At 36.0% G+C, this 14,976-nt stretch overlaps 1 protein-coding gene across 1 annotated transcript in view; it reads right to left on the bottom strand.

Annotated features, from left to right (window-relative positions):
- The window catches only part of VPS50 (VPS50 subunit of EARP/GARPII complex), an 82,105-nt gene that overhangs the window by 26,860 nt on the left and 40,269 nt on the right, over positions 1–14,976 (bottom strand). The window contains exons 17-20 of the mRNA XM_058021137.1: positions 12,708–12,798; positions 11,000–11,176; positions 6,498–6,616; positions 4,930–5,036 (exon numbers count right to left, since the gene is read on the bottom strand). Of these exons, the coding sequence (XP_057877120.1) occupies positions 4,930–5,036; positions 6,498–6,616; positions 11,000–11,176; positions 12,708–12,798 (494 nt within the window). The remainder of the gene's footprint in view (positions 1–4,929; positions 5,037–6,497; positions 6,617–10,999; positions 11,177–12,707; positions 12,799–14,976) is intronic.

Genomic DNA, 14,976 nt, shown 5'->3' with positions numbered 1-14,976 from the left:
GTATTGTTTGCAGAACTCCTTCTGTCCTTCAGGATAGCAAGTAGAGAGTATTCTTTATCAGACTAATCTATACAAAACTGATGCACCTCACAAATTAGCACACATAAATTCTTGCCAATAAATCTTTACCAGGCCAACCTGGTAAAGTGAGCTTTAAACTAGGAAAGATGGAGTAAGGGGAAAGTTACAGTGACCATGCATGCAGAAAAATAAGGTTTAAGTGGGATACCTCCAGCAGGTACAAGCAGCCAAAGACACAAAACAGGACTATGGGACATCCCCTTGCACTCCCACTGGGATATTGACATACTGAAATACCTCTATGAAGTGCCTGTACACCAATGCACACAGTAGGAGCAAACAGGAGGAATCAGAGATGTGTAGGCAGTCACAGAGCTTTGATCCCATTGCAGCTACAGAGCTATGTTGGGATAGCTTGTGTGACTGGAATATTGTCATGAAGGGCTACATGCTGTTTAGGAAAGACAGACCTGGAAAGCACAATGGTGGAGTGGTGCTGATGTGAGGCAACACCTGGAATGTATTGAGCTCTGTCTTGGGGTGGATGATGAGTCAGTCCAGAGTTCAAGTGTTAGGATAACAGAGCAGACTAGCAAGGGTGACACTGTCAGAGGTGTTTGCTACAGGCCACCTGATGAGGAGAAGGAAGTGGATGAAGTCTTTTAACAGAGAAGTAGAAGCAGCCTCATGGTCACAGGCCCTGGTTCTCATAGGGAACTTCAGTCATCCTGACATGTGCTACAAGAACAAAACAGCAAAGCACAAACAATAAAGCATTGACTACAACTTCCTGACAGAGATGGTGGAAGATACCAGTGAGGAATGGTGTGTTGCTCAACCTTATACAAATGAACAAGGAAGGCCTTATTAGAAGTGTGAAGGTTGGGGACAGCCTTGGCTACAGTGACTATGAGATAGTGGAGTTCAGTATCCTGCATGAAGGAAGCAAGGCAGCAAGCCAAATTGCAACCCTGGGCTTCTCAAGAGCTAACTTCAGCATCTCTGGGGATGTTCTTGGAAGAATTCCATGGGGACGGGCTCTGCAGGAAAAAAAGGGTCCAAGAGAGATGGTCAATATTCAAGTACCACTTCCTCCAGGCTCAATAATGGTGCATCCTGATGAGCAAGAAATTGGGCAAAGGGGGCAAGAGACCAGCATGGATGAACAAGGAACATCTCTCAAAACTCACTAAAGCAAGACATATACAGGAGGTAGAAGCAGGGACAGGCCACTTGGAATGAATATAGAGATGCTGTTGGAGTGAGCAGACATAAAGACAGAAAAAGCTAAGGCCTACCTGGAATTAAATATGGTCAAGAAGGACTTCTTCAAATACATCAATAACAAAAGGCCTGCTACTAAATGGAGAAGGAACCCTGGTGAGGGGACACAGGAAAGGCTGATATATCAAATGCCTTCTGTGCATCAGATTCCATTGACAAGACCTTGGGAATCCCTGACCCAGGTACTGGGAAAATGGAATGGTGGAAGGAAGACACACATTAAGAGCTAAAATACTGCTCTGAAGGAAGAAGTGCAAAGTCTGTTAAATACTGAGTGATTTAAGGTTAAGTCGCAAGAGGTTCTGTTATGTTACCAATCACTCACTTCAGCTAACAACTTCTGCTTTGAGGTTGGTCATCACTATTATTATTTTCTTGCAAGATAATGGGGTTTAAAGCAAGCAAAAACTAAGATTTTGTCCTCAAATCCCATTCTTATCACAAGCAAAAATAAGGCCAAAAAAAGCATTAAAACCTATCAATATAAGAAACACGCACTAAACTATTTCTTAGGTCAGAATATTATTAATTAAGAGATCACCGAATCAATATATATAATGACATAATCATTAATTATTCTTGCTGATATACAGTGCTTAGTTAAACTATTCCATACAAATTTAACACTGGTTTATTCTTCCTTTACATTTTAATTCAACATGCAATGGCTTGATAGGAAATATTAACCTTATAAATTAGTCTAATGGCTATTTCATACTAGAAATAGAACTAATTACCTTAGTTAATTAATGTGAGAGAAATCTCGAAAATGAACTGTTAATTTGAAATTCAAACAAAATTGTAACCACGCCCACTTCAATCATACATTAGCAACTCATTTATGCAGTTTATAAATATAAAACTACTTTTTAAATTATTCATTTACCCTCCATACAAAGCATACAGCACATAGAAATACTTCAAAATGGTTACAACAAACACTGTCATACTCATTCAGTATGACACAATGGACACTACTACTTTCCTAAAAAGTAAGACAATTATTTCTGTTACTTGATTGGGCAACTTAAATCTGCGTCTTCATCACTATGACTGAAAAACAGCAAAGGAAAACATAAAAGAAGGAAAAAAGTAATCCAAATTAACTACTGATCCACTGTTTTAACTTTAGGGATGTAGAATTTCAGATTGTTTTGAAGAAATTATGGAAACGCCAGAAGAGAAATATGGAGGCAAAATTAAGATAAATCGTGGATCTAAAAGAAGTGAACTGTACCAGACTAAAGTACCTGATTTTCCACACAAAGGACACAGTATATATCATCTATCTGGGATTTGGTAAAAGTATTAATATAACAACATTGCACAGTAAATAAATGAAGCTAGAATGTGTGGGAAAGGGAAGTAACTAAAAAAGCTACTGGTGGAGTTCCCAGCAATCAGCCATCTCATTAACATTTTCATGAATTACTCTGGTACAAAGAAATGAGAGTGATAATAGAAAAAAATAAAGAGGCACCATCAAAACAGAAAAAGGACTGACATAATGTACAGAAGTACTTGATGACTTATAATAAGAATTGGATGAAATTTAGTAGCACAAATTGTAAATGCATACATTTAGGGGACAACTGATTGAAAAACATGCATCTTTCTACTATAAACTAGCAGCTTATATCTTGGAAAAAACTGGGAAAGTGAAGAACCTGCTGGCTGTACAAGGTCATTACACACTGCCAGTACAAGGAAGCTGTAAGAAATCAAAAGAGGTGCAAAACAGAAGGAACTTGGGACCATGATGCAATGATAAAAGAATTGAAAAATTCAGGAAGATCTCAACCAAAATATTGCATCATTTTGGTAAGATTATAAGAAGAGCAGAAAATGTAAATTTCTGGTGGATAAATACAGGGGACATTAGAAATCTTGGCACATTTTTTAGCAAATCAGACTGAGAAGGAATAGGATAGCTTCCTGTAAAAACAGCAGAACAGTATGTTGAAAAACAAAATTACCTGTTAAACCTCAAAATTTCTTTTGTCATAAGATCAAGTCAGCAGAAAACAGGAGGATATTTTTTTTTTAATTCTTTAGGCTGAAAAAGGCTTCTGAAATAGAATTCCTATTAGAATGAGCGCTGGGAATAGAAGTATTTTTCAGCTGGAGCTCAAAACAAGCATATTTACAGGCAGTACTAAATGACATCTTCCCCCTGCAGGAGGTCCTTTCCAAGTCCATGTTTTAAATAACACCACTATAATACAAAATATCACAAATACTCATTACCAAAACAATATAAAACACCTCAAACAGCAGAAAATTTGAAAATTAATAATAATTCCAGAAGGAGAAAAAAGCATATATATGAGCTTTTAAAATAATGTTTAATTTTGGGGTTATCAATATAATCTACAAATAGTTTTCCTTATGTAAAATCAGAAAACCAGAATACTGCTTCACCTACTGGTACAGTGTTTTATGGCAGGGACAGAGGCTGATGTTTGCAAGAAAGTGCCACGAGTGGTTTCTATACTCAATCCTCAATTTTTTCAGAGCAAAACCTTATAGCAGAAAGAGCAAAGAAATCTCTCCAACCTAAGTCACAGAACAATCACAGAAAAGTCACAACAGAATGAACTCTCATTTCAGGTCTATATGGTAAATTCTCAAGGGGAAAAAAAGGTTTTAGCAAATCTGCAAAGAAGATTTAGAAAATTAATTCCTGACTTTCATGCTGCCTTCAAAGAGAGCAAAAGGTGCTATAACCAGGTATCAGAGTAACCTTTTTGAAAAGCGCTTAGTCTGAAGTGCAACAATCATTTTCAAACTTTGGAGGCAAACCTCATTAATGCAACACATACAGAATTCCTCTCTCTTCTGCCTACTCAGATATATTTAGACAATTACTTTCCCTTCTCTATAAATAAAACAGAAGTCAGTAGCAGAAAATTGCTATCATACAATTATCTAGATCATCACACAGAAGGCATGATCACGAAAAATCAATCCCATCACACCTAGAATTGGAGGCAAGTGTTTTCATAGAAAAGTTTGGCAAGAAAAGACCTCAAGAAGTGGCAAAGTACAACCTCCTGCTCAGAGCAGGCCCAAAGCCACAAGGCTGCTCAGCAGCCTGTCCAATCACATCTTGATGACCTGCAGGGATACAGATTCCCTAAACTCCCCAGAGATTACTAGGATGTATGAGAGCTCTTTTCTTCTAGTTCATTACTATGTGGTAAAAACAGTTATTCTGAGTGCGAGAATTTGAATAATGAAATGGAAAAAAAAAAACTAGTCATAAAGTTCTTACTTTTGCAACTATTTTACTTTAAAATAAATCTTGCTTCCTATATCTACTCTTCTAACACATTCAATATTTCAGACAAATAAACTAGCACTATAGGTTAAAACCAACATATGCATGCAGATTAATTTTCCAGGTAAAAATAATGTGCAAGATATAAGCAAATTTGTCTGTTTAATTAAGGAATTTGTTTAGTGCTTTATTTCTATCTTATTAACATTTTCAAAGAGCAGAAATAGAGCCCAACTAAGTATATTTTTCAGGGCCTTAAATATCATTTAACATATTTGCTATAATCCATACGTTTGTACAAAAATCAAAAACATTCACAAAAAAACAACAATTATTCTACATACCAACAAGCCTTATTACATTCAGTGTAGTGTTGGTTAGAATAGGTGCATTCACTTTATTGAGGTTATAATCTGATCTCTTTCTGCTCCTCAGAGTTTCTCGAGAAACACTTAAAAAAAAAAAAAAAACAAAATACAGCAAATGTGAAAATATTCAAAGACATACAAATGAAATTTAGTGGAAAATGCATTATTCCTTCCTCCTTCTTTCACATGACAGTACGTCTCCCAGTGCAGAATTTTACTTATGCCAAAGCACAACAGGGTTAGGATTCTAATATTTAAGAAAGAAGCCTGATCTAATTTACACAGAATTGTACTACAGAAGGAATTTTTGACTTTTATTCTCATGCTGGAGTTCTGCAGGCATCTGTCTTGCCCCAACATTCATTTTAGTCTCTTGCTCTGAATCAAATTCATAACTCACAAAGAGAATAAAAACAACACAAGTCACAAAAAACCAGGCAGATTTGTCAGCTACAGCTGAAAGTTACTACCTAGAAATAGAAGCAATTTTGAGGAAGGTGAAACTAAAAAAGTCATTAACTTTTTCACAAATTTTAGTCCTGAAAGAGGCAGGAAGTTGAACTCGATATTTATCCAACAAGACACATTTTAATTTTAAGAGAAACCCTCTGCCAGTTGCCATACCTCAAAATTATATTCTTCCAAAAATTTGAATTTCACAGCACAAACCTATGGACAGCACCTCTTGCTTGTTCCAAATAAATTATTTTTAACTATATCTCCATCACTCCTTTGAAAGGAGGGAGTTTACATTGTAAACCTTATAGAAAGAATCATGCTAACAATATTTTATCCTAAAGAGTTATCTTGTAACTGTTCTGCTACTCTGCTTTGATCCAAGTGATGGCATTCTGTTTGTCCTGCAAACCCTACATAAAAAAATGTTAGCCTGCTTCACAGAGTCCCAATGTACATCTAAGTTGTACAGTGTCCTAGACAGAAACTTGTTTTCAAATCCTTTTAGAGGATAAAAAGTTGGCTTTTTAAATATGAATATATATAAGTAAAATACTTTTTATAGACATCAAAATAGAATATGTATATTTATTTATATACATATATAGTATATTAAAGAAAAAGAGAACTTAAAATTGAAAAGCACTGTCTTCAAGCTATGGAATAATCTTTTTTTTTTTCCTTAACCTGTAGAGGTTTATTGTTCTGCAGAAGCCCAAATCTCAAAGCATTTGTCTGCAAACAACCACTTTTGACACAACAGAAATTACATATATGCACAATGGCTGCTATAGAAGGACCTTTAGTTAACACATAGTCCTTATTAACCAGTTTTCCACTACCTGCTTCAGAGATCCTTCATCTGCTTTCAAAATGTTCCTTTCTTCAGGTTTTCTCTGCAATAATGATGAGTGGTTTAATGTTCCTCCCTGCTCTGGAGATCTAAGTGCTGAGCCTTCTAACTGTGCAGGCAGCATAATGTTTATTTGATTATTATTCCACTGTTGTAGATTACAGAAACTGAACTAATTAGAATACTGAGATGAAAACCATGTGAATTAGACCAAGGACCCACACAGCCAACTTACCTTTTTATTGGGGCATCTCCTGTCTGCTCATCCACATAATCTCTTTTCAACTCTTCAGGAACATCACTGTCACTGTCATACTCTTGATATGCACTTTTTTCTTGTTCATCTGATTCATACTGGTAAAAAAAATAAATAAATGATAAATTGACAACAATTATTTTTCTTATAATATTATCACTCATTTAATGTTGCACTTTGGTCGCATTTTGGCTTTTACCTTGATCGGGATACAAATAACTTTGCTGTTGAAAGGCTGCTGACTATACTCTTTAAAAATGTAGCAGGCAAATTATATTATGGTGATTAGGTAAATACCTCCATCATCCTGTTTCAGCTACCAATAATTTGTGTTCCTTTCTAGTTGGTTTATAAACATATTTGAGCTTTTGTTATTTTCTTACAGTCTGAAAAAAACAGTAATAAATCCTCAAAATTCATCCATACAATGGCAGTAAAAAAAAACAAAAAAAAACTCCTGGCATGTATAATAGTTAATTATTACTGCAAGAAGAACTAAACTATTGCTTCACAAAATACTTCTTTATACTGCACACATTTAATTAAGAAAATAACCCAATATCAAAAAATAACTTGCAGTTATGCAGAATGCACCTGCACTTGAAGAGAGACACTTTTCCTTAACTCATACACTGCTTTGAAGCCACTTTATCCACACAGTCAATACACAGGTAACACACACTGGTTCCAGGATCTTTAAGAAATGGCAGCCAAAACACACTAGGACATGTATTTTTTCAGTCACACATGCCTTGGTCCCAAGTTGCTGAGAGTTTTCAAGGCTAGCAGTATGAAAGCACTATGTACAAAAGCAAGAGCCCACAGAACAAACAAATTCAACACAAAACCAGCTCAGGTGGAAAAAAGAGAATGTAGTATGAGACACTTGAAAGAAATGTTCAGACCAATAGAATTCCCAAGCAAAATATCTGCATCTTGAACATTTTAGACAAAGGAAAGTTGTGAAGAAAGCAGCTCAGTTTATTTCAAAAATGAGCTGAGGTCAGCCTTGACTAAGCACAAAAAGAACCACAGTTTATCTAACTTGACTGGAACAGTAGCACAGAGAATTACCACCACTTATTATGCATTAACATATAATAAATGATGGGCTGATTCAATTAAAATCCAGGGACAGTAAAATGATAAACTGACCACAAATTTTAACTGCAGTTCATATTGATGTAAGAATCAGTCAGTTGACATTAATGAACTGTCTTAACATCATAGAATAAGAAGGATTTTGAGATGTATTTTTTTTTGACATGGAAAAATACTTTTATTAAGTCCCCTCAATCTAATGCTATTAATGATCTCGAACAGCTTTTTTTAATGAAATAAATGCATTTGTATTTTAAAGTATGCAACTATTAAACAGTGACCTCAATCTGAAGAGACATTATAAATCTATTTTGAATATACACAGTCTGCAGTAAAGTTTTGAAGTGCTAAAATGAATTCAGGTATCTTGTAGCAGTAATGAGGTGAAGTGTTAAGGCAATCCACTCAAATCAACCTCCAGGAAGCTGTAAGATTCATCAAAGTTGAAGAGTGTTATAATACTGGAAGTTAACTGTATCACAACAAACACGTTTTAAGAAGCTACAGAAAAGGGACATAAAGCATCTCACCAAAGCTCAAGATACAGAGCTGAGCTAATTGGGTCCAGGGGCCCCATTTTGCAACATCTAAGCACTTAAAGACTCTAAAAGTCTCAAACGAAATCCTGACAGGTCTTCCCACCCTACAGATAAACTGACAAGTAAATTAAATGCTTATGTCCTTATCGTGCTACTTCTTTCTATATTTGGCAACATGCCTATATTCTCTGGAAGAAAAATTTTGCAACCTCCATCTGAAATAATTCCAATTTTCAGTGCTAAAATGTACCTCCACCTAAACTGGTCAGGTAACTGGTCACTGAAACACAAAACCTTAGTAAAAATTTTATCCTGCGTTATTTAAGCAGGTTGTTTATCTTTCTATGTAAAGAATAACAAAATAGGTGTACCTTCTACATATTAAACAGGAGTTCTTTCTGTGTCAGCACTTTGGAACAGATAGCTGTGAAACATTAAAGGTTAATGGCTCAAGCAATTGGCAATTTGTAAGAGCAGCAGGTGCTCTGCTGAGGCCAGGTTTGCACAGCCAGCTGTGCTGGCAAAACCTCTGATCTCCATAAGACAGAGGAGGTGCACACCCACCCCCAGAAGATGACCATGAAAAACCAGCCTGTGTTTAGCAACAAGCCATTTTTTGACACAGATAAGGGAAAAAGGTCAGTAATAAACAGATACTGTGAGACAGGATAATGCTTTTTATCATGACAATGTCCTTCCCATGAGGAGGAATCACATAAGCCTTAAGGTATTCACCCCTTCTGATAATGCATAATTGGCTCAACTTAGCCAGGTCAAACAGCAGTCAAGTTATTTAGAAGGGGCCACAAATCATCAAAGACCCCCAAAATGCCCCCAGAGTCATTTCCGCAGCCTTCCACCAGAGGACTGCACACAATCCACAGTGTTACAGCAGCCAAAAACACCCCTGCAGTGGAGGTACCTTGGCTGCTCTCCCCTGAACACAAATGTCTATTAACCCAGCGAACTTTCATGTTTGGTGGTTTCCCTCAGCCCCAACAGATCAAGATTGTGGCCATCAGTTTGACCAGTGGACACTGAAATTGTAAAAACCAAGTCCCAGTTAGATCCAAGAGCTGTGCTATCTTTCCACAATCTGCTCTTATCCTTTACTTCTTTTTTCTTTCTATATTTCATTAAGTTATATCTTGATACTTTTATATTGTTCTATTACTGTAGCTAACAACATGCTAGATAAAATGGCTACATACCTCATTTCCACTGAGATCAAATTGTTCTACAATAAACCTGCCATTTATATGTATGTATAAACACCAATCATTCAGTGTTGTTTCACTCTAATCCATCCCAAAGGATCTATTAACAAGTACCTCACTTACCCTGCCTCTGGGACAGAAATGCAGAGAGGAGACTAAAAATGTCAAAAGGGAAAGTAGGACAATTATCTGTAGAGTACAGCCACCTCAGACATAAAATACCTTTGTTCCAATACCAGCCCTGGGAGATATCCTGTACACAAGTTAATTAACTTGCTCTGTGCCTCCATTCAGAGAGACAAATTTCTGTCTGTTTTACACTTGTGTTTTGTAACTCATGCAGGTTTCAGAGTTCCAGTAAGACCTGCAGGACCACTACTTCTCTCATGAGCCAGCAGTCTCTGTGACAGAGGTCCCTTCGAACAAAAACAATTCAGTGATTCTGTCTTACTGACAGAAGGCAGCAGTGTGACACTTCATGCTGGCAAAGCCCTCAAAACAGTGTCTACAATATGTTTATCAGCATTTGCTACCTAGTTTTTCATCAAATGATTTAATACTTGCAAAAGCTTAGCAGAGAGTAAGACAATGTCTTCTAAATTATTCTTGGAGCAAGGAGAAATAGATTCTGAAGGCTAAAATGGTAGAAATGGAAACACCGAAGAAGGTCTGTCCTAACTTGTATTCAGAGTTTTCACGTCTCATACAAATGTGCAGAGAGAAATAAAAACACCTCAGCCTATCCATAGCCAAGAAATTAAGACAATTCTACAAACCCTTTCTACAAGTTGTAAGCAGCTGCTTACAAGCTGCTTTCTACAAGTTGTAAGCAGCTGCTTACAAGTATGCTGCTTACAAGTCACTAAACAAAAAATATGGGAACAATGCAGGCTCTCATTCACTAGCAGCAATCCGCAAGGTATCAGAGGAGTTTGAAATCACTAAGCAGCAATTATTCTTTTTTGTTCTTAAGATGTTATCCAGCCTCAGTAGCACAAGTTAAGCCCAAGAAAACATCAGTCCTCAAAGGAATAAACAATAACAAAAGATTAAACAAAAAAAGAAAATGGTACCAAGTTTTACATTGAAACACATTTGATCACTGATTTTTGACAGACTTATAAAAAAACTCCACACAGTTATTGTTCAGTTTTACAGAAGAACTCACAATAAAAAGAGTGTCCTGAGCACTTCAATTGCAACTAAAAGTGATGTAACAAACATCAGAAAATCACAGCAAATCATATTTGAGCGAACAAATACAACAAAAGGAGCAGCCCACAATGACTCCTTCCTGTGAAGCCAGAAAGCAAGTCCTAAAATGATAAAACCACCTCCACAAAGAAAGCTAACTTAAACCTCTGGAAAAATACTAATTTAGGTGGAAAATGTCTTGCTAACCTTCAGGAATGCTTGACTTCAGTGGAAAAAAGTACTGATTCAGTGCAAAACAAACTGAACTTTAAACAGGATGCCTGACTTTCTGGCATTTTTAAAAGCAAAACAGCAAAGTACTGCAGGCAAGAGATTCTTGTACTAAGGCGCTTTACCATCGTTGCCTCACAAAATATACCATCATTTACTGAAAGCACTATTTGCTTTTTTTTTCTGGAACACTCCATACCCCATTGGAAGCTAGCACATCCTCTGTCTCATCGTCCTTGCTGTCGGCCTGGATTTCGAAGGGGTTTCCCCCGGCGCAGTACTGCTCGAACAGCGTCACGGCCGACGAAGCCGCAGAGGCAGGCTGCTTGCTCGGCGACACCGACGGGGAACGCGACTGCTCCAGGAACTTAAATTCCTACCAACAGAAATAAACCACGTTCTCATCAGGCATTTTCAATATTATTATGACTCCAGTTCCATAAAAACAAAGGATAACAACAAACTTGTGGACAATTAACTTTTAGCCGAAGTTGGCTGCTTATTTAAACATGTGGCTCAAGTTAACCTCAAAAGTGACAACCTTATGCTGCTTGTCTTTGTACTTTTAGAAGTTTTCTACTACAACATGCAATATATTTGTATTCTGAAAGTATTTACTGTCTAAAACTAGGTGAAAAGTAACTGTGTTTTTTATTTCACAGCAATAAGGAGACTTAAATTCTATCCATATCCATATCCAAAAATGCAGTTTTCTTTACACAAGTTACCTAGTAATTTACTAAAGCTGAAATTTTCTTGCTGATATTTTATTTTTAAAAAGTTGTCAAGATATTTTACTTCTCAAACCCACTGCAGAGTTTCTGAGCACTAGGTGAGTACACAAACTTTTGCAAGTGTATGGACCAAGCAGGATCCAAAAGGCATGATTTTTTTTTACTTTTTTTCCCCTAACAAAACACAACTTATCTCAGATGACATACCATTTTTATCTACTCAACTCTAGCTATTGATATTCATAACAGTAAAATGTACATTTTCATTTAACTAAAGGTTCAAAGGTTAAAACACATGCAGCTAAAACGACTACAATGTTAGATTTCGGTTTGCTTACACAAATCAGTAACTTTCTGCCATTTTCTGCTGCTCCAGCCCCTTGAGCAGTATGTACAGATTTATAATCCCATTTCTTTATTTAAAATATTATTTCCTTTGCTGCTGGATGCTGCTGAGGGTCTTCCCTCCCTTTCCCTCCATACTTTCAGTGACCCTGTCGCCTATTGCTTACTTCTACAGTTAACTCCACAGAGGTTGCAAAATGATCTTCCTTAACATTGCTGTGCTAAAACATTTCTGAACTGCAGTTATAGCTTTAATCACAGGCACCATGTTTTATTTGGCAAAACAAGTTAATTTCATCCACCACATGCTAAAAATAAAAAAATCACTTCAGATGATTAGAAGGTAAGTACAGTGATTACTTGCTTTCAGTTGGACTTCACCACAGAAGAATATTTTTTTTCCTGTCCAAATGAGGCTGTATGACCTATGTTTCCAGAAACAGATGCCAAGTTGGTACAAGCTAGTGAGTGCTCATGTAACTACTTGCAGGCACTCATGTTTTAGCATCTTACTGTCAGATAAATATTTTAGAAATTAAAAACAGACATATTAACAATACATGGAAATTAACATTACATTGAGGCTAACATTATGCTTACAACTCCAGCATCTTCCATAAAAACCACTGCCTGCCTGAAACAGAAACACTACTGTTTCGAAACCATTTAACTCCTAAGTTTCTAATATCATAAAGTAAAACTGAGGAGTTTTTAGAAGCAATTAAAAACATTTGTACAGTAGTTAATGGATCTTACTACTTCTTAGAACACTGTGACTCTCAGTTATTAAATATTAATACATTTGTAAATTTTATGCATAGAACGTACGTGAAGCTGCAAAATACTAAAGCTTGATTTAACAGGACAAAGTTCCCAGGTCTCATTCTCCAAAAACATTCTTAGCTCCTCAAGACGGGTTCTGAAACACAAATGAATACTTTCAATTGGCAGAAAGAGTAAATCACAAAGTTAGCAATTACTTCACTTCTGCAGTGAAAAACTCCTTCCAGAACTGTACAATAAGTTACACTTTAAAACAAGTATTTAAGCAACTCTTCCAACTGACAAACCACTCAAAAGCTGTGGATAACCAAAGCAGAGTATTTTTTATGACACCTCCAGAGAAAGATATTCTTTGAGACTATCTCCAAAATTTATAAACTAATTCTTTCAGTCAAAACCATTACAAATTATAGAGGGACAGCTACAATTATGCAGAAATACTGGATCTTTTTCCTCTGTAAACTGTAGAAAGCAATATAATATACACAAACACTCCACTAGCAGCACAACAGCTTCTGAGAGCCCACATAAGACAGGTGTTTCTTTCAAACACACTGAAGCCAGTGAGAGAGAGCAAAGGGAAGTGGAAAGAAATCATATTCTACAGACATACCAACCTTTCCAAGAAAAAACTTCAAATGGCTATTAGTCTCTAATTTTCTTCATAGCTTAATTTTACTTTGGTGTCAGTAATACAGTAATAAGGAAAAGTAATCAAGTCATTACATCTCTGTATTTCTTCTGTTGTTTTTAATCACTAGAAAAACCTCCACTCTGTCATAAGCAGAAACATCTTTGATAAAGAAAAAAAATTTGCCACATAAATGGAACACATAGGAAAAGACAGCAATGAATGTTTTTTGGGATCACACTGCTCTATCTTTTCCTCTTAATATAGGGCATATTGTTTTGTTTAACAAGTAACAGTTGGTAAATTATGCACTGGGTTTCTAATTAGGCAATAAAATATTCTAGGAATACCACAACTTCAATAATGAACTACAACCACCACTAAAATTAAGATTTGCTTGCCACAATGAGATAAGCAATGTGTTGAATTGTGACTACAGTTTGCTGTGTTTATTTAAATTCCCAAGTTAAACACAAATAGACTTTAAGTGCTATTTTCAGGGCATTGAGCACCCATAGCTTACAGATCTTCTCACAGTAAAGTCAACAGAAACAACAGACAGAGATGCAGTGAAAACCAGCATTAGAGATTAAAAGTCTTTGTGAGGGAGACTGAGGTGAGAGTCATAGAAAAGCAAACATTCAAAAGCCACACAACAGGTTTTGTAGCATCTAGAATCTGAAGCCAAGGCTCTGACAGAGTACTTAAACAAATGTTCTTAATTTTTACCTTACATTTAGAAAGGGAAATGCATGAAGACCTGATGCATTCATTCTCTGAAAAGCTTAAGTGATCAGACACATCTTTTTACAAGTGTATCAGTGCAAAGTAAATTGCATTTCAAAAATCATCTTATTGATGCTCTGCCAAAAGCCCATTCTGATTTATCAGAACAATCAGCTTGCACTCAAAAAAAAAGGCTTCCTGTGTGCTCCAGTACTATGTTCTCTTCTATGTTTTTTGAATCACACAGCCAATTCCTTTCAATGTTTTCTATATGTTGGCAGTTCTCCGTAACACCACATTGCCCAGGAGGCCAGATATGTCAAACTACACAAAGAACTGATTACTCCTGGACTCTGAGCATTTCAGTTCCGTGTAGCTTTCGTGTACTAATGAATCCTTAAAAGCACTCCTACTTTTTTTTCCCCCCTCCAATTAAATACCCAAGAGAAGTGAAAGCCACATTAGCTTGATCTGAAAAGGTAAGATGCTTAAAACTTTATATAAAACAACCTAGGGGATATAGCTGTGAGACAGGGTTTTTATGGTTTTCCTTCTTTTAATGAAAACATCAGCCAATTAATCTTCACAATACCCTTGCAGCATAAAACACATAGAAAGTATTAAAAAGTTTCATATAATTTAATTCATGTCAATAAATATTTATTTTCACAAAAATTACATTATCTTAAAAAACACAAGTTATTACAAAAAATTACTATTTCTATACATATTCCAGCAATGTTCCTTAACCTTTATTTTACTCAAAGATAATTCAGAAAATTAGCCCATGATTACTTAAACTGTTAAACATACACAGGACTGTAACAGTCAAAATTATATTTACTTAACCCAACAAGGCACTATGTGATAAGTCAGTGTTAAAATATGGTTAGGTAGACCAAAATCCGTTCATGAAATTCTGCCTAGGATTAGGAAAAATTTCAAGAAATAAAAATA

Source organism: Melospiza georgiana, chromosome 1, assembly GCF_028018845.1.
Source record: "Melospiza georgiana isolate bMelGeo1 chromosome 1, bMelGeo1.pri, whole genome shotgun sequence".
Lineage (NCBI taxonomy): Eukaryota > Metazoa > Chordata > Aves > Passeriformes > Passerellidae > Melospiza > Melospiza georgiana.
This window is presented reverse-complemented; position numbering and strand designations above follow the sequence as displayed.